Source organism: Pristiophorus japonicus, chromosome 6 (assembly GCF_044704955.1).
Source record: "Pristiophorus japonicus isolate sPriJap1 chromosome 6, sPriJap1.hap1, whole genome shotgun sequence".
NCBI lineage: Eukaryota > Metazoa > Chordata > Chondrichthyes > Pristiophoridae > Pristiophorus > Pristiophorus japonicus.
In genome coordinates this window covers 247,298,231-247,323,305 of record NC_091982.1, presented here as the reverse complement: position 1 = coordinate 247,323,305, position 25,075 = coordinate 247,298,231, and the positions used below count along the sequence as shown (strand labels likewise).

The 25,075-nt window shown below is 46.5% G+C and overlaps 1 protein-coding gene and 1 pseudogene across 5 annotated transcripts in view; both read right to left on the bottom strand.

Moving 5' to 3' along the window:
- Positions 1-24,064, bottom strand: part of LOC139266024 (AP-2 complex subunit mu) — a 63,976-nt gene extending 39,912 nt beyond the window's left edge. Inside the window, exons 1-2 of one of the 5 annotated variants that reach the window (XM_070883790.1) lie at positions 23,973-24,064; positions 8,166-8,284 (exon numbers count right to left, since the gene is read on the bottom strand). In XM_070883790.1, coding sequence (XP_070739891.1) covers positions 8,166-8,239 — 74 coding nt within the window. In that variant the 5' untranslated portion in view covers positions 8,240-8,284; positions 23,973-24,064. Of the gene's footprint in view, positions 1-8,165; positions 8,285-13,346; positions 13,436-23,684; positions 23,706-23,968 lie in introns of those variants that run through there. The other 4 variants (XM_070883793.1, XM_070883795.1, XM_070883794.1 and 1 more) reach the window with 4 other exon arrangements.
- Positions 2,426-2,546, bottom strand: LOC139266402 (5S ribosomal RNA; annotated as a pseudogene).
- Positions 24,065-25,075: the final 1,011 nt, after the last annotated feature.

Below are 25,075 nucleotides of genomic sequence, written 5' to 3'. Positions count from 1 at the left end.
CTGGCAGCAGTACAATCCCTGCAGTTGAGCCACGCTGCCAGCAAGTGCCGGTGATATGACACGGGCATTCCATGCATGCACGATGGGCGAGTAGTCACAGCCTGTTTGCACGTACGCTGCATATTGGGATTCGCTCTGGGAGCTGGAGATCGACGGCTTTACTCGAACACAAGTGCAGGGGCAGCACATTTAGCTCATTCTCCCAACACACAGTCTGCAACATAAATGCAGCTTTCTTTTTTTTTAAGTAATGGCCGGGCTCCAGGAAGCTGAAACAGTCAGAGGCAGGAATCTTTTGGTGCTTTGTAATCAATTAAGTTTGATTTCCTTGTCTCGGAGTTGGTGCAAATTACATCAAATCTACAGCATAGAACAGGCCATTTAGCCCAACAGATCCATGCTCCACGCGAGTCTCCGCCTCCCACCTTTCATCTCACCCTACCAGCATATCCTTCTATTCCTTTCTGCCGCATGTGCTTATCTAGCTTCCCCTTAATTGCATCAATTAAATCTTCAAGATAAATTCAACATACTGGTCTGAATTCAATGCGAACCCCTCCTCCCCAACCCTAGTAAAAAGCTTCAAATATATTTCAATTTTACAACTTCCAACATGACCAAGACAAAGCTCAGAACAGGTCAAATCACTGGTTAATTCGTACAAGGTGGCAAATGGCTCTTACCTATTCCTAGTGCAGCCAATGAGCACATGATGAGATGAGGAAAAATGAGACGTCAGCAAGGAAGGGGGAGTGACAGACCAACGAGAGAGAGAGGATTAGAATACACAAAGCACAGAAAGAAAACACACAGATGAGAAACACAAAGGACTATTCACAGACATCTAAAGGAGAACAATGGATAACTGTGAGGTACAAATCACCAACATATATAAAAGCATTACAAAACAGTCAACAGATTAACAGATCACTTATGGCTCAGTCACACTCAGTCACAGTGGCACAATTGAGGAACAGTGGAGGACTTTTAAGGAGCTCTTTCATAATGTGCAACAAAAATATATTCCAGTGAAAAAGAAGGGCGGCAAGAGAAGAGATAACCAGCCGTGGATAACCAAGGAAATAAAGGAAAGTATCAAATCAAAGACCAATGCGTATAAGGTGGCCAAGGTTAGTGGGAAACTAGAGGATTGGGAAGATTTTAAGCAACAGCAAAGAATGACTAAAAAAGCAATAAAGAAAGGGAAGATAGATTACGAAGGTAAACATGCACAAAACATAAAAACAGATAGTAAAAGCTTTTACAGATATATAAAACGGAAAAGAGTGACTAAAGTAAATGTTGGTCCCTTAGAAGATGAAAAGGGGGATTTAATAATAGGAAATGTGGAAATGGCTGAGACCTTAAACAATTATTTTGCTTCCGTCTTCACAGTGGAAGACACAAAAACCATGCCAAAAATTGCTGGTCATAGGAATGTGGGAAGGGAGGACCTTGAGATGATCACTATCACTAGGGAGGTAGTGCTGGACAGACTAATGGAACTGAAGGTAGACAAGTCCCCTGGTCCTGATGAAATGCATCCCAGGGTATTAAAAGAGATGGCGGAAGTTATAGCAGATGCATGTGTTATAATCTACCAAAATTCTCTGGACTCTGGGGAGGTACCAGCAGATTGGAGAGCAGCTAATGTAACCCCTATGTTTAAAAAAGGGGCAGGCAAAAGGCAGGTAACTATAGGCCGGTTAGTTTAACATCTGTAGTGGGGAAAATGCTTGAAACTATCATTAAGGAAGAAATAGCGGGACATCTGGATAGGAATAGTGCAATCAAGCAGACGCAGCATGGATTCATGAAAGGGAAATCATGTTTAACTAACTTACTGGAATTCTTTGAGGATATAACGAGCATGGTGGATAGAGGTGTACCGATGGATGTGGTGTATTTAGATTTCCAAAAGGCATTTGATAAGATGCCACACAAAAGGTTACTGCAGAAGATAAAGGTACGCGGAGTCAGAGGAAATGTATTAGCATGGATAGAGAATTGGCTGGCGAACAGAAAGCAGAGAGTCGGGATAAATGGATCCTTTTCCGGTTGGAAATCAGTGGTTAGTGGTGTGCCACAGGGATCAGTGCTGGGACCACAACTGTTTACAATATACATAGATGACCTAGAGGAGGGGACAGAGTGTAGTGCAACAAAATTTGCAGATGACACTAAGATTAGTGGGAAAGCGGGTTGTGTAGAGGACTCAGAGAGGCTGCAAGGAGATTTGGATAGGTTAAGCGAATGGGCTAAGGTTTGGCAGATGGAATACAATGTCAGAAAGTGTGAGGTCATCCACCTTGGGGAAAAAAAAAACAGTAAAAGGGAATATTATTTGAATGGGGAGAAATTACAACATGCTGTGGTGCAGAGGGACCTGGGGGTCCTTGTGCACTTGTGCATGAAACGCTTTTAGAGCCTACTGCACCTGGTATTCCCAGGCAGTCTCCCATCCAAGTACTAACCAGGCCTGACTCTGCTTAGCTTCCGAAATCAGACGAGATCGGGCGTTTTCAGATCCCAAAAGGTTAGTTTGCAGGTGCAGCAGGTAATCAGGAAGGCAAATGGAATGTTGGCCTTCATTGCGAAAGGGATTGAGTACAAAAGCAGGGAGGTGTTGCTGCAACTGTATAAGTTATTTGTAAGGCCGCACCTGGAGTACTACGTGCAGTTTTGGTCACCTTACTTAAGGAAGGATATACTAGCTTTGGAAGGGGTACAGAGACGATTCACTAGGCTGATTCGAGAAATGAGGGGGTTACCTTATGATGATAGATTGAGTAGACTGGGTCTTTACTCCTTGGAGTTCAGAAGGATGAGGGGTGATCTTATAGAAACATTTAAAATCATGAAAGGGATAGACAAGATAGAGGCAGAGAGGTTGTTTCCATTGGTGGGGGAGACTAGAACTAGGGGGCACAGCCTCAAAATACGGAGGAGCCAATTTAAAACCGAATTGAGAAAGAATTTCTTCTCCCAGAGGGTTGTAAATCTGTGGAATTCTCTGCCCAAGGAAGCAGTTGAGGCTGGCTCATTGAATGTTTTCAAGTCAAAGATAGATAGATTTTTAAGCAATAAGGGAATTAAGGGTTACAGGGAGAGGGCGGGTAAGTGGAGCTGAGTCCACGACCAGATCAGCCATGATCTTATTGAATAGCAGAGCAGGCTCGAGGGGCTAGATGGCCTACTCCTGTTCCTAATTCTTATGTTCTTATGTTCGCGAACTGAAACATATTGGAATTGGCTTTGCTAACAAGTGTTCAGTTCTGAAAGCGGTTTTACCTCTGGTGCTACTTCAGTGCCAATGGCAGGGAGGCAATGTGCCTGCTCAACGTGCCCGCATGCTAACATCACAAAAGTCGTACACCCGTATTTTGGTGGGTCGAAGATTCTGCCAGTTTTTGAAGCATCAGCTCAGGGTGCTGACACAATCCAAACTGAATATGTGCCAAACGTAAAAGTGCCTTTAAATCCAAGTGGCACAGAGAAAGCCTTTGGCAAGGGCACCATGTATTAGGAGAACAGGTCACCACAATGGAATCCCATCCCCACCCAAGAGACTGCAGAGGTGTAAAAACCAAAGGTTTTCTCTGCAGCAGTACCTGTAATATACTGATAAGATTCAGGATGGGCATTGCTGCATGCTAACACTGCAGAGTTCACTCTGATCGACATAGTGGAATAAAAACATTTTTAACTTTAGGACCCGGTGAGATAAGGTAAAGAAACCATTTTGTGCCTTATTCAGCACCTTATCGCAGGCTCCATGCAGGCTTGGAGTTGATCAGTGCTGTAGCAGGCCTGTGAAAGCAAAGTCATCATGTGCAATTGCATGCCGAGCGTGCAGCACGGTTTCCCGAGTCAGCCGCTCCCACAGCAACCCTCAACGCACTTTGAAGTCTCGCTTCTCACTACTTGCGAAAGGATTACTTGAAAAAAAATGTAATACATAAGATTGTCAGAATATGGAATTCCCTACTAGAAGCAGCTGGGGAAGCAGAATCCATTTGTGTTAAAAGGGAAGTGGATAAATATTTGAATAATAATTGAAAAGGGTGTGGGAAAAGGCAGTGAGACTAGTGGACAGTTCGTTCAGAGACCGTGTACAGGTGTAACGGGTCGAAGGGCATCCTCAGTGCTGTCGAACTCTGTCAGCCAGGTCGCCACAACTCAGCTTTGGCCCATGGATTACAGGGTGGGAAAAGCCAGAGCTGCGGAATCACGCATATGCACAGATGCAGGCGAGGCGAGGTTTTGGCTCAACTCCCAATCGAATGCTATCAGGACGCCCAAAGAAGAATGGCCATTTCGAAAACGCAAGACTAGGTTGTAATAAAGCAGAGTTCAAAATTGTAGAAATGACAAATTCAGAAATATTAGCTGAATCTATAGAATCTTTAGACATTAGACTGAGTCAGCAATGTGGTTCCATTTGGTGACTGGGTGCTTGATGCAGACACCAACAAGGTGCCTATTATGGAAAGTGTTTCATTCCCCCGCTCCAGATTATTATGAAGCGATCCCTGCTGATGTGTGTGGAGATTGGATGACAACAGGTTGAGACTAGGCTCTGATTCGCTCTTCCCATCCCCACACTGTCAAACAGTTTGCTGGCACTCAATATCTAGATTTGCACGCAATGGCAGGCACTTGAGGGGTACTAGGGGGCTACTGGCACTCGTGTGCACACCAGAAGGGGGGGGGGGGGGAGAAAATTGGGCAATGATTTATTTATTGAGGCTTAAGGACTCAATTTTTTCAGTAATGTATACATTTCTCCAAAAAATGCATTTCCCTCACATCATATACAAAACCACAAGAGCAACAGATTTATAAAGAGCTTCAACAAAACGATTCACTCAAAATGATACCAAGAATGAGAGATTACAATTATGGAGGCTTTCAAAAATTATGGCTCACAGATAGGACTTTAGGGAGGATTGAAAAGAGGAGTTTTGAAAATGATGAAAAATTTGAGGGGGTAAATAGTGGAAGATTGTTTCCACTGGTTGGTGAATCAGTCGCAAAGGAGGCATAGACTCAAGGGGAAAAGAGAACGGTTTTCACAAAGTGCTATTGAAAAACAGAATGCTTTACTACAAGTGTCGATTGAGGCAGAATCTCATTTTAAAATGGGTAAGTATTAGAAAATATATATATTTTTTTTAAAAAAGGAAATGGGGAAAGAACAAGGAATGAGAACAGATTAGATAGGGGCAACTGAAGAGCTAGCACTGGCACAAAGGGCCAAATGGTGCTGCACAATGATTGTACAGAAGAGGCAAAAATAGGCAATTAACTTAGAGAAAATGCTGAAAACATTCAGGTCAGGCAGCATCTGTGGAGAGAGAAAGGTATGGTTAAAGTTACAGGTCTCAGTCTCCACAGATGCTGCCTGAGCTGCTGAACGTCTCCAGCATTTTGTGTTTGCATTCCAGATTTCCACCATCTGTAGTATTTTATTAAATCAATATTAGTTCTTCTGATGCTTCTCTCTCTTTGGCTGTCTCCCTTCACCCACTTTCCAAACCATTCAAGCACAAAAGCAGATATTCGGCATTTCTCTTCTCCACCGGTCCCTCCCTCTTCTGAAGGTGCTGATCCACTGCATGGCGTGGCTCTACAGGATGGCAGCTGCCTTACAAGACCTCGCTCAAATAGCGACCCTTCACGTGCCAGCCTGGAGAGAGTGCCAGTGGACCACTCAACCATTGGTGGTGGTACAGCCTGTTTTAGTCAAGCATGATCGTGCCTTTACTCGATTAGCCTGCTTCCAGCAGAAACCCTGGCTGATTATTGTTTCACTCTCTCTCCCCTCCCCACCCTGGACACTAAAGCCTCGGCCACACAGCCATGTCAACTGGCCATCAGCTAAGTCAGTATGGCATCAGGAATGAAAAACCAGGATCCTTCCAGTCCGAACAGGCTAGCGCCACATTACATCGTGCATTAATCCACTGATCTGTTGGAGAGCTCTCAATAACAGCACAGAAAGAACCAGATTCCCTCTAAGCTGTGCGGCTGCACAACTCTGCCGGTCCTGCCCAGCCTGGGACCGACTTTTTCAGTGCTAAATTTCGTACGTGCGCGAAATTGCGAATGGGTCATGCATCCCAAAAAATTACAGGGAACACTGAGAAGGAGGCCATTCGGCCCATCGTGCTTGTGCAGGCTCTTTTGAAAGTATCCAATTACTCCCAAACCCCTGCTCTTTCCCCAGAGCCCTGAAATATTTTCCTTTTCAAGTATTTATCCAACTCTTGAAAGTTACAATTGAATCTGCTTCCATCGCCCTTTCTGGTAGTGTATTCCAGATCATAACTCGCTGTACTAAAACAAATTCACATCTCTCCTCTGGTTACTGACCCTCCTGTCCCTGGAAACAATTTCTTCTTATCTACTCTAATAAAATCCCTCATCATTTTGAACACCTCTATCAAATCTTCTCTGCTCTGAGAACAATCCCAGCTTCTCCAATCTTTCCATATAATTGAAGTCCCTAGTATCATTCACGTAAAGCCCCGCTGCACCCTCTTCATGGTTTAAGTGTTTATTTTACCTTCAAGTTTAATTTCCTATTATACAATCAGTCTAAATGTTTAGCAGCTTTAACTGCTGCAAGGTCATTCAGCCAAACATGTTTGTGTAACCTACTTAACTTTAGCATGCGGAAAACCTGAAAACCCACTTCAAAACAGTAAAAACCACAGCATGTGGAAACCAAAACACTAACACACACACTCCGGGGAAGAAAATGTGATGTTGAAACAAGACTAGGTTTGAAACAGTTCAACGTTAAAACTCCTACATGATTGTGCTTTAAACAAGGCTGCAGTGAAGACAGCAAATGAATTATTAGCCGAGGCATAGAATAAATGAGCAGGGAGGTTATGCTTGAAGTATATAAAACACTGGTTAGACCACAGCTAGAGAACTGCATACATGATTGCACTGGAGAGGGCACAGGGGAGATTTATGAGGATGTTGTCAAAACTGCAGAATTTTAGCTATGAGGAAAGACTGAATAGGCTGGGGTTTTCTTTGGAACAGAGGGGGCGGAGAGGAGACTTAATTGAGGTGTATAAAATGATGAAGGGCCTAGATTGGAGTAGATAGGAGGGACCTATTTCCCCTAGCAGAGAGGTCAATATCCAGGGGGCATAGATTTAAAGTAATTAGTAGAAGGATTAGAGGGGAGTTGAGAGTTTGACATCCAGAAGGTGGTGGGGATCTGGAGCTCACTGTCTGAAAGGGTGATAGAGGCAGAAACCTGCAAGGCTACAGACCCAAGAGCTGGAAAGTGGGATTAGGCTGGATAGCTCTTTTTCAGTCGGCACAGACATGAGCCGAATGGCCTCCTTCTATGCCATAAACTTCTATGATTCAGAGCTTGGAAGGGTTTGCTCATATCCACGCTGGAGTTCGAAGGCAGGAAGGGCTGCTTCCAGTAAACAGGATTCCCCCTTTATCACTTTTGACCGGTTTACAAATTAATTAATTGCGATTTTGATCTCGCTGCCGGTTGAGAAACATGAAAGCCAGAGGGCAGCAGCTCAATAAGTTCAAGCACCACACAAGTTTCACAGCGGTGCCAGTCAGCATTTTGAGAGCAGCAGGGAAAGACGGGTTGGCGTAAATGTCACAACAGTCACTGAGACCAGCAAGAGTTGAGGCAGTTGCACCATTTCATTTTACTTCTTTGTTCATGCTTCTAGCTCCTTAGTTTAACAAGTTTAAATTGCATATGGTTGGAATTTCTTTTGGCAGTTTATTATAGAGTGCCCATATGAGTAACGTATTCTGCAAGTCTAACTTTTATTGGAGTCAGTTTTGAGTGCAAACACGCATTATTGTTTTCCAATTGCAAGTCACCACACATTTCTGGCTGAAGGTTGGAGAAGGGCAGTCTCTACCAGCAAGCAGAAAACCGTTTTGTTGGACTTGATTAACAAGCCCAAAATAGCCAGCCACAAACAATGGCGGCCTGTGGTAAATGCTGTCCGCAGAGCTGCTGCCTCCACAAGAGCCTGAGAAACATCAGTTCTTGAGGTGGCTCTCCAGTTCCCTTGAGGCACCTCCTTCACAATGCAACGCAAAGGTAAACTGATTCCTGGAACAGAAAGCCTGTTTCAGTATCAACTGGCAATGGCACTTACCCAATGTCATCCCTGTAGACTCGGGAGATGAGAACTTCCCCCTTGTGGTTGTAAATGAATAAGCCTCCAATCATGATAGAGCCTTGGTTAGTCCTCCCTTCCCATGTTGATTAAAAGACCTGAAGCAAAGCAAGAAAATGTCATTGCACATACAAATTTTGTTCAAGAGCAAGTTTTGCCCCTTTTATTCATCAAGTCACAGTATTCGTAAGAACATAAGAATTAAAAGGAGTAGGCCATACAACCCCTTAAGCCTGCTCCGCCATTCAATAAGATCATGGCTGATCTTCAATCTCAACTTTACTTTCCCACCTGATCCCCATATCCCTTGATTCCCCGAGTCCACAAATCTCGCGATTTCAGCCTTGAGTATACTCAATGACTCAGCATCCACAGCCCTTTGGGGTAGAGAATTTCAAAGATTCATAACTCTGAAGAAATCCCTCCCGATTTCAGTCCGAAATGGCTGACCCCTTATCCTGAGACTATGCCCCCTAGTTCTAGACTCCTCAGGCAGGTAAAACAACCTCTCAGCATCTACCCTGTCACAGAATCATAGAATGGTTACAGCACGGAAGACGACCATTCGGCCCTTTGAGCCTGTGCCGGCTCTCTGCAAGAGCACCTCCTTTCGTTTTACTCACCCGCCCTTTCCCCCATAGCCCTGCAAAATATTTTCATTCAGGTACTTAGCCATCTCCCTTTCGAAAGCTGTGATTGAGGGGGATTGTGTCAATCCCCCTCAGAATCTTAGTCAGTAAAAGGTAAGAGTTAGATGGAAATGGATTGTTTGAACAGGGGCACATGGATTTAAAACAATGTTCAGAGAACAGCAGAGTGCAAGATTGTAATAAAGTAGTGATCCACTGTGCCAACACAGCTTGCTCAGCATTTTGATCGCCAGTTCCCTTTTCCGTTTGTATTTCTAGCAAATAAAGTGCAAACATCTCACTTCCTGAAGAGGCCTGCAATCGCTCAACCCCAAAAGACAATGAGTGACAGCTCATCATAGGCAGTCCCTCGAAATTGAGGAAGACCTGCTTCCACTCAAAGCGAGTTCGCAGCTGGTTGTACAGTCCAATACAGGAATTACAGTCTCGATCAGAGGTGGGACAGACAGTGGTTGAAGGAAAGGATGAGTGGGGAGTCTGGTTTGCTGCACGCTCCTTCCGCTGCCTGCTTTTGGTTTTTGCATGCTCTTGGCGGCGAGACTCGAGGTGCTCAGCGCCCTCCTGGATGCTCTTCCTCCACTTAGGGCGGTCTTTGGCCAGCGACTCCCAGGTGTCGGTGAGGATGTTGCATTTTATCAAGGAGGCTTTGAGGGTGTCCTTGAAACATTTCCTCTGCCAACCTGGGGCTCGCTTGCCGTGTAAGAGTTCCGAAGAGAGCATTTGCTTTGGGAGTCTCATGTCGGGCATGCTGACTATGTGGCCCACCCAATGGAGCTGGTCGAGTGTGGTCAGTGTTTCGATGCTGGCCTGATCAAGGACACAGACGTTGGTGCGTCTATCCTCCCGGTGGATTTGCAGGATCTTACGAAGTACCAGCGCTGGTGGTATTTCTCCAGCGTTACTGTATATGATCCATGTTTCTGAGCCATATAGGAGGGAGAGTATCACTAAGCTTGGTGCCAGATTTGAGGTCCTGGTCTTTGCACACTCTCTTCCTCAGGCGACCGAAGGCTACCCTGGCACATTGGAGGTGGTGTTAGACCTCGTCATCTATGTCTGCCCTTGCTGATAGTCGGCTCCCGAGGTATGGAAAATGGTCCACGTTTTCCAAGGCTGCGCCATGGATTTTAATGACGGGGGCGGGGGGAAAGAGTGCTGTATGGCGGGGTCAGTTTGGTGGAGGACCTTTGTCTTAAGGCCCATGTTTTCGTATGCCTCGGTGAAGATGTTGACGATGATTGGGAGTTCTGCCTCAATGTGCACAGACGCAAGCGTCGTCCACATACTGTAGTTCGATGACAGAGGATGGGACAACCTTGGATCTAGCCAGGAGGCGACGAAGGTTGAACAGGTTCCCATTAGTTCTACAGTTTAATTCCACTCCAGCCAGGAGCTTGTTGAGCGTGAGATGGGGCATTGCAGCAAGGAAGATAGAGAAGAGGACGCAGCCCTGCTTGACCCCAGTCCGGACGTGGATTGGGTCTGTGGTGGATCCATTGGTCAGGATCTCAGCTTGCATGTCGTCGTGGAGCAGGCGGTGGATGGTGACAAACTTTTGGGGGCAGCCGAAATGGAGGAGGACGCTCTATAATCCCCCGCGGTTGACAGTGTCAAAGGCCTTTGCGAGGTCAAAGGCGGCCATGTACAAGGGTTGGTGCTGTTCCCTGCATTTCTCTTAATTGTCATGCGGTGAAGATCATGCCCGTTGTACCCCTTAGTGGACGGAATCCACATTGCGACTCTGGAAGGAGCTCTTTAGCCACAGGGAGAAGACAGTCGAGTCGGATTCTTGCGATGGCTTTCCCAGTTGCCGCAGTCGGACTTTCCCCCTTTTTTAAAGATGGTCCTGGTTACGGCATCTCAAATCTCCCGGCATGCTCTCCTCCTTCCAGATAAGAGAGATGCAACAACTACAGAGGAATCTCCCTGCTGTCGGCCACTGGGAAAGTCATCACAAGAATCCTCCTCCCCGAGGCTGAAGATCTACTCCGAGTCACAATGCGGATTCCATCCACTTAGGGGTACAACTGACTTGCTTGACAGTTGTCGCGCAGTGAAAATCATGAGAAATGCAGGAACAGCTCCAACCCTTGTACATGGCCGCCTTTGACCTCACAAGGCCTTTGACACTGTCAACCACGATGGACTATGGAGCGTCCTTCTCTGTTTCAGCTGCCCCCAGAAGTTTGTCACCATCCTCTGCCTGCTCCACAACGACATGCAAGTCGTGATCCTGACCAATGGATCCACCACAGACCCAATCCATGTCCGGACCGGGGTCAAGCAGGGCTGAGTATCGCGCCAACGCTCCTCTTGATCTTCCTTGCTTCAATGCTCCATCTCACTCTCAACAAGCTCCCCGCTGGAGTGCAAATAAACTATAGAACCAATGGGAACCTGTTCAACTTTTGTCGCCTCTAGGCTATATCCAAGGTCGTCCCATCCTCTTTGTCATTGAACCACAGCATGCGGACAACGCCTGTGTCTGCGCACCAAGGCCGAACTCTAAGTCATCGTCAACATCTTCACCAAGGTGTACGAAAGCATGGTCCTTACACTAAACATCCGTAAGACATAGTTCCTCCACCAACCTGACCCCGCCACACAGCACTGCCCCCTGGTCATCAAAATCCACGACACGGCTTTGGACAACGTGGACTATTTTCCATTACTCGGGAGCATACTATCAGCAAGGGCAGACATCAATGACGAGGTCCAACACCACCTCCAATGCGTCAGAGCAGCCTTCGGTCACCTGCGGAAGAGTGTGTTTGAAGACCAGGACCTCAAATCTGGCACCAAGCTTATAGTCAACAGGGCAGTAGTGATACCCACCCTCCTGTATGGCTCAGAGACATGAACCATATACAGTAGATACCTCAAAGTGCTGGAGAAGTACCATCAGCGCTGCCTCTGCAAGACCCTGCAAATCCACTGGGAGGATAGATACACACACCAACGTCATTGTTCTTCTATCAGGACAACATCCCCAGCATCGAAGCACTGACCACACTCAACCAGCTCTGTTGGGCAGGCCACATCGTCCGCATGCCCACACAAGACTCCCAAAGCAAGCGCTCTACTCAGAACACCCACGTGGGCAGAGGAAACGTTTCAAGGACATTCTCAAAGCCTCCTTGATAAAGTGCAACATCCCCACCTGGGAATCCCTTGCCCAAAACCGCCCTAAATGGAGACAAAGAATCCGGAAGGGCGTTGAGCACCTCGAGTCTCTTGCCGAGAGCATGCAGAAATCAAGCAGAAGGAGCGTACGGCAACCCAGGGTCCCCACCCACCCTTTCCTTCAACTACTGTCTGTCCCACCTTTGACAGAGACTGTAATTCCTGTATTGGACTGTACAGTCACCTGAGAACTCACTTTTAGAGTGGAAGCAAGTCTTCCTCGATTTCGAGGGACTGCCTATGATGAGCTTGAGGCTATTCCTCCATCATTGCACCCGAACTATTCAATTCTGACCTGCATACCTCCAGGCCAAAGTCAGACTTCTCTCACTATCTTCACAAGAACTATCAGGTTCTGTGGAGTATTTAATACAGCAATAACTGACACGGGACATTAGGTAAAAAAGCTTCCATAGCCAAAAGACGGTACAGAAGACTTAAGGGAAGCATTCTTCTGGTGTGAAAAACTCTCCATTTGTACAGTTGCCACGCTATGTGGGCTTTCTAAATCCACCGAGCAAGCTGCTAAACGTGCGAGGATTCCTACATTATGTGACGACACTTCATTAGCTGTAAAGCGCTTTGGGATGTCCGGAGGTCGTGAAAGGTGCTATATAAATGCAAGTCTTTCTTTTCTATCTAAACCATGCGCTCTCCCCCAGCCCTACACCCACACTGTGTGAAATCAAGCTTCATACAGTCTCACATTCATTCTCTCAAGCATCGGATCGCCATCCCCCACCTTTCCTTTCAAATTACAATCAATACCCTTTTAAAATCCAAGCTGGCAGCCACCTAGTCACCGTTCACCTCGTCTCTCCTACTGTTCTCAAACATGGAGCTGTCCTGCACTATGGGGTTTGGCTCTGCACCTAGAATCCTCAGCAAAAAATCCAAAAACAAACAACCACATTTTCTGGCGTAATTTACAACCCTTTTCTGAGAGATCTGCAGTGCTTAAGACTCAACGGTTTAGTACATACCGCCCAGCATAAGATCACCAAGACTATATCCTTCATTTAAGTCACTGAAATCATATTTGCACAGAACAGGAACATTACACCAGATAGCAGGGCCAAAATATCCGTGGCAAATATATGTAAAAAGACCACAAGCAAGCTAAACTTATAAAAAGGTAACCTAGCTTTTAATATCACTCGATATACTCTACCCCTCCTGAAACTACAAACAATTCACAAATGTTACATCAATACACAGACCAGTTCAAAACCAGGTTTAGACTCCAAAATGGACCATTTAACTCTGGCTCTGCTACACCAGCTGAAGACAAAACACGCCGATAAGCATACTTAATGCAGTACTGTACATTCATTCTCCGTGTTACAATGTACCGTCTCCCAGAACGAGCTCTTTCCAGCAATATACTGATACACCCTTTCAAAGGAAATCCTGCTGCATTCGCCACACGTACCGCTCGCAAACACCCTGCTAAGCAAAGTCATCGCCTATCTTAGCGGAGCCGAGAGGTTAAAGGGAAAGCGTGCATTCTTGGAGGGGCGGTGGCTTCATTTGAATGTAATGGGAGAGCGGTCAGATATCACAGCAATGTCCTGTCTCTCCGGTGTGGAGAAGAGGTTGCAGCGGCCCTTTTGCTTTGCAATGGCTTCGTTTCCCTCCCCTGGCTGATTTTACCCGTTTGCGATGTGGCGTGTTTTTATTTTATGTGCAAGCCCGGGCGTGGCCCGTTCCCGAGGAAAAGCACACACACTCTGCAATGACAGCTCCGGTAAACTGAAGTCTGCAATGCGACAAAGCAGCCCTGCCCATTCAGCAAGCTGCCCAAACGCGGCAATATCAGTTGCACTCTCCGGGGTGGCAGCCAGGCTCCCAATTCCTTGGCAGATGGAAGATTTAAATCCATCACATGGAAAATATATTTGCGTAAAACAAACGGTCCTTCCTGCATACTCCCATCCCCCTCAAGACCTCGGTCCATTTCAGCAGGGACATGGCAACACCAGATATTGTGTTTCGTGGTTGGAGACTGCCTTTATTCCATCAGAGTTTGTTACAGCACAAACCAGCCCTGCCCATTCAGGAGGAATTATAACCCAATTGGTTCACTCAGGCCCTTTTGGGAAGGAAATCAGCCCATCCTTACCCGTTCTGGGCCTATTTTTGACTCCAGTCCCACACCAACGCGGTTGACTCCTAACAGCCCTGTGAAGCGGCCCAGCAAACCACTCAGACTGCAGCAGTTCAAGGTAGCAGCTCACCTCCACTTTCTCAGGCCAACTAGGGTAATAACAAAAAGCAGTAGGCCAAACGGCCTCTTGAGCCTCCTCCGTCATTCAATAAGTACATGGCTGTTCTTCAACCTTAACTTCACCTTTCCGCCCAATCTCTATATCCCTCAAGTCCCTCAATGGCCAAAAATCTGGAGTATTGTGTACAGTTTTGGTCTCCTAACTTGAGGAAGGACATTCTTGCTATTGAGGGAGTGCAGCGAAGGTTCACCAGACTGATTCCCGGGATGGCGGGACTGACCTATCAAGAAAGATTGGATCAACTGGGCTTGTATTCACTGGAGTTCAGAAGAATGAGAGGGGATCTCATAGAAACGTTTAAAATTCTGACGGGTTTAGACAGGTTAGATGCAGAAAGAATGTTCCCAATGTTGGGGAAGTCCAGAACCAGGGGTCACAGTCTGAGGATAAGGGGTAAGCCATTTAGGACCGAGATGAGGAGAAACTTCTTCACCCAGAGAGTGGTGAACCTGTGGAATTCTCTACCACAGAAAGTAGTTGAGGCCAATTCACTAAATATATTCAAAAGGGAGTTAGATGAAGTCCTTACTACTCGGGGGATCAAGGGGTATGGCGAGAAAGCAGGAAGGGGGTACTGAAGTTTCATGTTCAGCCATGAACTCATTGAATGGCGGTGCAGGCTAGAAGGGCCGAATGGCCTACTCCTGCACCTATTTTCTATGTTTCTATGTTTCTATGTTTCTATCGATCTGCGTCTTGAATATACTCAACGACTGAGCATCCACAACTCTCTGGAGTAGAGAATTCCAAAGATTCACAACCCTGAGTGAAGACATTTCTCCTCATCTCAGTCCTAAATGGCCGACCCCTTATCCTGAGACTGTGACCCCCCTCGTTCCAGGTTTTCCATAAATGCTGGTCTTGCCAGCGATGCCCGCACCCAGAGAATAAATAAATCTGGAGATGGTGCCAACCTGACCTCAGATCGAAGTGGAACTACAGTGGACTCTTGGCCCACTCCATATTTCCACTACAACTTCACTTCAGTGAAAAGTGAAACCATCCTGCAGCGATGCTAGTTGTGGAAGTGCCGCGATTCACAAAAGTTATAAGAAACCCTCAACTGCTTCCAGGTCTAGACAATTGCTGCTGATCACATGCCAGAGGTCCTCAGAGGTCAGGATAAAAAAAAATCTCCTTCTGCTTTAACATCTGGCCTGGCTCTATCAGCAGAGTATTCCTTACTGCGGCAGTGTTTGTCCCAAGGATTGTGAATTTAGTACCAAATCTGAAGCACATCAGGGCTTTCAGCCCAAGCTTACTGGGAACCAAAGCGCGACTACCTTAATATATTCATTCTCGGGACGTGGGCCTCGCCAGCATTTACTGCCCTCGTTGCCCAGAGAAGGTGGTGGTGGGCCGCCACCTTGAAATGTTGCAGTCTTTGTAGCTGTTTGGATACAACAATGGTTTGCTAGGCCACTTCACAGGCAGTTAACCGTGTTGGTGTGGGACTGGAGTCACATATATGGCAAACCCAGTAAGGACGGGCTCTTTAAGCTTTACAACCAACAGAAAGGAGAAAACTTCGATTCCATCAGTCTGGGTTGCATTCAAAGTCTGGATCCCAGAGATCAAAACCTACTGCACCACATAATCCCCCTTAGATCCATATTTGTATTGGCATTGACTATTGCAGGTTGAACCTCCCTTATCTAGGACTCCCATATCCGGCACCACCCCTCATCCTGCATCATTCCCGGCCACCGGGTGGCGCATGCATAGAACTCCGACATGAACAAACTGAAGTCCTTCCTCGCTGCCAACTCTCGAAATCGCTGGCCTGACCCCACGATCCACCGCCCCCCACACAATCTCTGCCACACTCCCAGCCCCAATATCCTCTTGCTCAGTACCTGTACCATCCAATTTAACATGACCTCCCCTCATCTGGCAAAATCCCTTATCCGGTACAGGCCAGGTCCTGAGGGTGCGGGATAAGAGGGGTTCAACCTGTATTAGGTAATCCCTTAATGCAGTCTTCTAACACTCCCAAGTATCTACCACCATAAAACCTTGCATAAAACATCACTCCCTCGTATAGTGTGCAAAATTACACTAAGAACAATCAGTGGAGCTAGATGGGCTATTCGTCAACAACCAGTCTCCAGCGTGCATTTTAGTCAGATATTATACATACTTCAAATTCTAATTGAATTTCTTTGACACACAATCCAATGAATGGGACAGTGATGCACACGATTGATTGTGACAGAGGGTGGTTCAATCAATGCCTCAAATTCCAGCTGTCCCTTATGGGAACATGCAAGGCCACAAGTATGAACAGTCCAGACCACAAGTATTTTATAGTTGGGGGAGGGGGGGGCTGAGAGGACGGAGAACCTCAGATGTGCATGGCACAGCATGTTATAATGCATCTGCAGCAAAACTCTGCACTAGGCAGTGAGTCAAACCTTCCATTAAAAATGGGAATAATGTGGGAACTTAACTCACTGAATATATAATCAAAAAACTACTGCAAAAGTCTTGTGGATTTTTTTTTTTTTAAAAAGGGGGGGGGATGTTGGGGAGAAAGGGAAGAGAGGAAGAAAAAGAAACAACTCAACTTACTTGGTCGCCTGCAGACAGCAGAGACCCAATTCTTCGGGTCACATACGCCTAAACTCTGCTCCTGCGTGGTACCTCATGGAGAATGCAGCCGGGTGAAATGTAAATGGAGGGGTATTGATGGTGATGCTGGGAGCAATTTGAAGTGATAAGCCAAAAAATTCACACAAGCAACGCATCGTACAGTAAAGTACATTCGTTTAAAGTGATATTTCCCGATTTGTTACCGCCAATATAAACAGCGACAACACTGATAAACAGGACTGGAAAAGTCGTGGATGGGAAGTTTCAAGTGCTACCTCTGCTAAGCAGGGCCTTCAGACAAGTCTCCAGCAACAAACCTCTTACAATGGAACATAGCCAACTGGCCCAAAAGATAAGCGGGAGCAGCTTTAAAAGTGAAGGCCTGTTGATCCACTGTCAAACTAGACACTTGGTACAAGGGATGTCTGTGCTGCTACAAACAGCTCCCATACTGAGCAGCCAACTTCAAAACGCAGTGGCGTGTTTTCAGGTAAACCGGGAGCAATTCTCAATGGATGACGCCAGACTTGTATTACAGCACACAGAAACAGCTATGAAATCAGTGGAAAGATTAGTAAAAAAAACACTTGCATTATCGCCTCCTCAAACATGTGTTTCAAATACATTGAGTCAGTCAGTCCTACTGTAAGATGATAAGAATTAGGAGGAGTACGCTATCCATCCCCTCGAGCCTGCTCCGCCATTCAATATCATGGCTGATCTTCAACCTCAACTCCACTTTCCCACCCGATCCCCATATCCATTGATTCCTCTAGAGTCCAAAAATCTATCTTCACCTTGAACATGCTCAACAACTCAGCATCCACAGTCCTTTGGAGTAGAGAATTCCAAAGATTCACAAGTGAAGAAATTCCTCCTCCTCTCAATCTTAAATGGCCGACCCCTTATCCTGAGACTATACCCCCTAGTTCTAGACTCTCTGACCAGGAGAAGCAACCTCTCAGCATCTACCTTGCCAATCCTGCTCAGAATCTTGTATGTTTCAATGAAATAACCGCTCGTTCTTCTAAACTCCAGAGAGTATCAGCCCAGTCTACTCAATCTCTCCTCATAGGGATCCCTCTCATCCAGGGATCAATCTAGAGAACCTTCACTGCACACAGTGAGAATGTGTAAAAGGGTTGCGAAAGTGGTAGATGGCTAGAGAAGGTGGCAAAAGGATGGAGATAGGGAATCATGGGAAAATAGCTAAAGAAATGGTCAAGATGCAGACAACTGCAGAATCTTCAATAAAGGTCTTTTACAGAAAAGGCAAGAGGTGTTCGCGTGTCAGTGTATTCGCTGAAACAGATTGAGGGAAAAAGAATCCGTATTAACAACAGTAAGATCCCAAGAACAATGCGACGAATGAGGTAAATCTGTTTTTAATGAGTTGAGAGAGGAATATTAGTCGGGACACTGGGCGAACTCTCTGCTCTTCTTCAAATAGTGCCATGCTATCTTTAGTGTAGGCCTCAAGCCTCATCCAAAGGATGGCATCTGACAATGCAGCACTCCCCTCAGTACTGCACTCAAATAGCAAGCTAGATGACACGCTCACGTCCTGAAGTGGGGCTTTAACCCACAACCTTGTAACTCTGAGTACGTGCTACTGTCAGAGGCAAGATTCTAGCTCTTGATGCAGAACTGAAGAGTGGAGAAAGGGAAAGAATACCTGAATGGAAGTGGAACAGAAAAACAAAATTTAATAGGCTACGAAACAAAAAGGATGGAGTTGATTTGAAATTAACCTGGCAAAAGTAGAAATATTCTATCGAGAGCTGCAGCTCTGCCTGTACCGGAAACTGGATATCCCCAAAATGCTGCAGAATCCAAATAGCAAGCTTTGCAGTTATATCGTTTTTAATCTAAACATCAACAAATCGTGGTCAGTTTTTTTTTTTAAATACTTTTCATATTCATTCTCCAATTCAGTTCTCTCTTTTGTGGGTCTGTTTTTTTCCTATTCACTGTTTGTTCTGAGGAATCCTGATTAGCTATCTCTCAGACAAACACAGAATTCAAACCATGAAACAAGGCCATCACACAGTTATCTGATCCCAGTAAGACCTATGCGCATGTCATTCGTCCACAGATAGCAATGTGCTGTATAGCACTTTAGCAGATATCATTTAATGCTGTCTATTGCTCTTAACCCACCATCTCAAACTGTTCTCCTCACCAGTGACAGGTGTTGTACCCAACAGTACTTCACCCTAGTATTATACAGGTCAAAATACTCCCTCTGGACATAGGAAACTGGGGGTTGGCAAGATTATCCAGCTTTGCCAACGATCTCCATTTCCCAAAAATGAATTAAAAATGTCCAAATTTAATTGGGGAAAAAAATCTAGAATTGTACTCCCCGGTGCTTCATAGTTCAAATGGCCAAAGAGTGAAACTTTTCATAGCACCAAAATTACTGTGCTGAATTTCCAGTGATAACAGAGTCCCAAATTGAGGAGCAAGGGACAGGCCAAGTCCAATGTACCCCACTTCACCCGGGCAAGAAAATTAGACAAATGTCTTTGTGCTCCCCAAAGTTTATCAAGCAGAATGCAGGAAATATGCCTATCCCCCTATCTATGCTATTTAAACACGGCCCGTTGCTTTCCAAAGGCATTGCCCAAGCTTCACAAGAATGATCACTTCCTGTAGACGATATATTTGTGCCTGTAATGTTCAATCCTCTTCCTAACCAGATATTTACACAGCCTTACTTTAAGGCACTAATCAGTGCAACTTTTATAGGGAGATTGTAGGACATATGCACCAAACTGAGGCACAGGGAGAGAAAATTCTCCTCGGCTTTGTTTAGATTGGTTAATCTTGTGCTCTGGGCACCTATAGCAAGCTAACAAGTTAGAAAACAGAGGTCAAATCTCCCTCAAAGCTAAATCAATGATGAAATGTATTGAGCAACTAGGAAGGCACACTAAAACAAAACTTTCAACCTGCTACGCATCTTAAAACAAGTTCAGACCGTTGGAAATCTTACATTGCATTGAGCAGAGGCAGGAACATACTCAAATCACCACGCCATTTTCTCCAAAACACAAGACAGCAGTATAGTGTCCGGACTGACTAACAAGACCAATTATGGGTTGCAATCAAGTCTAAATCAGCTGGGTCAGTAACTAGTCAGTTTTACCACTTCAATGAATTAAGTCATGCTGTAATTTCCTATACCAGCACAAGACAGAGATACCGGCTGTAAAAACACAATTAAACCTTTCCTGTGACAGTGGGAACTTGACTTGTGACAAAGCGACCCCCAAACTAGACCAGTCTCTCGTGAACTTATTTGTGACACTGGAACCAATAGTCTCAGAAAAAATGTATTTAAACAAATACACATTGCGTGTCAATATCATATCTGCTGAGATGCTTTTAATTTAGCCAACATTCCTGCCAGCACCAGTACTCCACCCTACTATTATACAGCTCAAAACCCAAATTTGTACAGGCAAAACCCAGAATTATACTAATAAAAAGGCATACTGCAAAAGCTGAAAACAGAACAGACAACAAATCCATAAGCATTAGTAAAGAGATAAACTAATGGCCCTCGTGGTATTGATCACATCTTCATCAAGATGTTCCTGGTTTTCTCGCCCATTCCCGCTATTGTGACCGTCATAGCCTACCTTCTAATTTGCAAATATGGACCAAAGTACATGCTGAGCCAAGAACCATTCAATCTGAAATATGTACCAATTGTTTTCAATTTTGCCCTGGTCGCCATTTCAGCTGACATTTTTTAAAGGAGATGCTCAAGTATGCAAATCCTGGGCCAATGCAGCTGCTGAGGTCAATCGTAACAGCTTGTAAACTTCAGGCTCCAGGTCAATGACTGGCTTTCTCTTCAAAAATATTCTTTTGCACACGTAACAAAACGCAACATCGAGTGTGATGAACACAGGTTAGATACTAAACTCAAAGGTAGATCAATAATCAGAACTCTGATCTGATGTACATTTCAATGTTTAGATAATTGTATTGCTAGGTGTCTTTCACTATTCAAATGGACAGTAGGAGGAAAAGTCCACACAACCAGCATTACATTGTACTGACACAGTATGCATTATGTTTGGGACAGTAAGTATGTAACAATATCTAGAAATGTGTAGTTGTTGTATTACATTCAACCTGGATATTGAAATTAATTTGACTTCCAAAATGACTAATTTCACAAAAAGTGACCCATTAAATTAAAAACCCATCTCAATCCACCTGCCTTCACTGAACGGTAAGCTACGCCTGTATTTTGAGAGTTTACAGAATGCCACTTCTCAGCTTTTAATCGGCACTAGATCTTACAATTGGAAACGGTGATGCAACCAGTCAGGTAAACAAGGATCAGGGCAAGTTTATTACCCACTGTATTAAACAAGTAGGCTTCAACCTGTTTAGTCAAAGCTAACCGAATATTGTACTCTGCTTAGATCTCAAGGGCGTCCAACATTTCACTGTCTGCATAATTACAGAAATTAGCCACATATCAATATAATGGAGGTATTTTACTATTATGCCAAACATCTGCAATGAAATCTTTTTTTTAATACAAAAAGGGAGTTAACATGCTGCAATTACATCAACAGAATTATTCAGTGAATCTAATTTTAGATCTTTAAGCAAACTATTAAATACAAAGAGAACTCTCAAGTTCAAATCATTCATTTTAAGAGACACAAATAATAAGGTCAGGCACGTAGGGTAAAGTACATATGGTGCGGTACCAAGCCAGAGAGACCAGAAGGTTCTAAATTGGATCACCGAGTATGTGCAGAGTTACAATTGGCCTCAAGACTCACTCAGCAAGGACCGGGGAGAGGAGAATTTTCTAGCATGCCTGCTCCTAAATCACTATTGTTGTAAGCCGTTACTCAGTGGGGTGGGTAGCATTCGCGCCTGAGTCAGAAGGCTGTGGGATCAAATTCCTCTGTACAGACTTGACCACAAAATACAGGCTGACGCCCCCAATGGCAGCCAATCTACATGCACAGCCAGAACTCTCAAACAGCAATGAGATACATAGGATATACAGCACAAACAGGCCATTCGGCCCAATCAGTCCATGTCGATGTTTATGCTGCACTCTCCTCCTGTCTTTCCTCAACTAACTCGAGCATAAGCTTCTATGCCTTTCTATGCCATGCTTATTTGGCCTCCCCTTAAATGCATCTATACTATTCACTTCAACCACTTCCCGTGGTAGCAAGTTCCATATTTTCACCACTCTCTGGGTAAAGACATTTCTTCTGAATTCCTTATTGGATTTCCTTGGTGACATGACCAGATAATTTCCTTATTTTTTTTTAGTGGCATAATACCAGGAAACCAGTACTGCCTTGTTCTTCATTGAATAGTGCCAAGGATTCCTAAAGTGTCAGCCATGGCTCAGTCGGTAACACTCTTGTCTCTGAGTCAGAAGGTTGTGGGTTCAAGTCCCACTCCAGAGACTTAAGCACAAAAATCCAGGCTGATATTCAAGTGCAAGACTGAAGGAGTGCTGTGCCGTCGGAGATGCCGTTTTTCGGATGAGACGTTAAACCGAGGCCTCATCTGCCCTCTCAGGTGGACGTAAAAAATCCCATGACCAGTATTTTGAAAAGCAGGGGAGTTCTCCGCAGTGTCCTGGCCAATATTTATCCCTCAACCAACATCACTAAAACAGGTTATCTGGCCATTATCACATTGCTGTTTGTAGGAGCTGCTGCGTTCCCTACATTACAACAGTGACCGTAAAGAAATGAAAATGAGCATTTACATAGCATCTTTCACGACCACCCAACGTCTCAAAGCACTTTACTGTCAATGAAGTACTTTTTGAAGTGCGGTCATGGTTGTAATGTAGGATAAGCGGCAGCAGGTTTGCGCACAGCAAGCTCCCATAAACAGCAATGTGATAATGACCGGATAACCTGCCTTTTTAGTAACGCTGGTTGAGGGATAAATATTGTCCAGGACACGGGGACGAACTCCCCAGCTCTTTTTCAAAATAGTGCCGTGGGATCTTTTACGTCCACCTGAGAGAGCAGACATCTCGTCCGAAAGACAGCAGCTCCGACAGTGCAGCGCTCCCTCAGCACCGCCCCTCCGACAGTGCGGCGCTCCCTCAGCACCGCCCCTCCGACAGTGCGGCGCTCCCTCAGCACCGCCCCTCCGACAGTGCGGCGCTCCCTCAGCATCCCCCCTCCGACAGTGCGGCGCTCCCTCAGCACCGCCCCTCCGACAGTGCGGCGCTCCCTCAGCATCCCCCCTCCGACAGTGCGGCGCTCCCTCAGCACCGCCCCTCCGACAGTGCGGCGCTCCCTCAGCACCGCCCCTCCGACAGTGCGGCGCTCCCTCAGCACCGCCCCTCCGACAGTGCGGCGCTCCCTCAGCACCGCCCCTCCGACAGTGCGGCGCTCCCTCAGCATCCCCCCTCCGACAGTGCGGCGCTCCCTCAGCACCGCCCCTCCGACAGTGCGGCGCTCCCTCAGCATCCCCCCTCCGACAGTGCGGCGCTCCCTCAGCACCGCCCCTCCGACAGTGCGGCGCTCCCTCAGCACCGCCCCTCCGACAGTGCGGCGCTCCCTCAGCATCCCCCCTCCGACAGTGCGGCGCTCCCTCAGCACCGCCCCTCCGACAGTGCGGCGCTCCCTCAGTGTCAGCCTGGATTTTTGTGCTTCAGTTTCTGGAGTGGGACTTGGAGCCACAACCTTGGGACTGAGAGAGAGGAGTGCTGCCCGCTGAGCCACGGCTGACAGCCCGGGCCCCGGGTCTTCACTTGCTGCCCTCACCCAGCGCTCAGGCCCCGGACTGCGCTGCCGACAGGAGGCGGGAGCGGACGCTCGGCTGCCTGTCAGGTCTCCCGCAGGGTCTCTCTCTCTCTCTCTCTCTTCCTCAGCCCCCGGGGGCCGCCCTTCACAAAATGGCCGCCGCCGCGGCCCCTGCGGCCTTCACCGCCCGGCCCGGCAAACCGTACGGGCCTCCACTCCGGCCTCCCCCCCCGGGTGGGTGTACAGACAAGGGGGAGAGGAGGGAAGCCCCCAGCACCTTCAGCCTACAGGGCCCCACCTCTCACCTACCCGCGGCTTCCGGCTGATCCTCACAAAATGTCGGCTACCGCCTCCTTGCCCGGACTCGGCTCCGCTCACGTGACCGCGCCACGCACGCAGCGCACTACGTCACCACGCAGGCGGGGGGGGTCACGTGGCCGCACCACCTTTGCTCCACTGGGTTTGAACACGTGCTCCTGAACACTAACCCCCCCCTCCCCCCCCCACACAGCTCTCCCCAACAGCCCAGGGGCCAAGTGGCCAATTGTATTTTGCTGTCCTGCATCAGTGCACAGCAGCCTCGCCTCTAGCAACATAGCAGCAGGACATTCAGCCCCCCGAGCCCGTTCCACCATTCAATGAGACCACGGCTGATCTGCGACCTAACACCATATGGCCCCGTATCCCGCAATACCCCTGGTTAACAAGAAGCTATCAATCTCCGCGCTAAAATTAACAATTGATCCAGCATCTCGGGTCGATAATCAGGGGGCAGAGATTTGAGGTAATTGGTAGAAGGATCAGAGGGGATTTGAGGAGACATTTTTTCACCCAGAGGTAGGTGGGGATCTGGAACTCAGTGCCTGAATGGGTGGTAAAGGCAGAAACCCTCATCACATTTAAAAAGTACTTGGATACGCACTGTAACTGCCGTAACTTACAAGGCTATGGACCAAGAGCTGGAAAGTGGGATCAGGCCGGATAGCACTTTGTTGGTCGGCACGGACATGGGCCGAATTACCTCCTTCTGTGCCGTAAATTTCTATGATTCTATGAATTGCCATTTGCGGAAGCGAGTTCCAAATGTCTACCACCCTTTGTGTTTAGAAGCGTTTCCTAATTTCACTCCTGAAAGGTCTGGCTCTAATTTTTAGAATATGCCCCATAGTCCCAGACTCCGCAACCAACGGAAATAGTTTCTCTCTATCTACCCTATCTGTTCCCCTTAATATCCTGAAAACTTCAATCTTATCACCCTTTAACCTAACTTCTAGGGAATACAACCCTAATTTGTGTAATCTCTCCTCATAACTTAACCCTTGAAGTCGAGGTATCATTCTGTTAAACCAACGCTGCACTCCCTCCAAGGCCAATATATCATTCCTCAGGTGTGGTGCCCAGAACTGCTCACA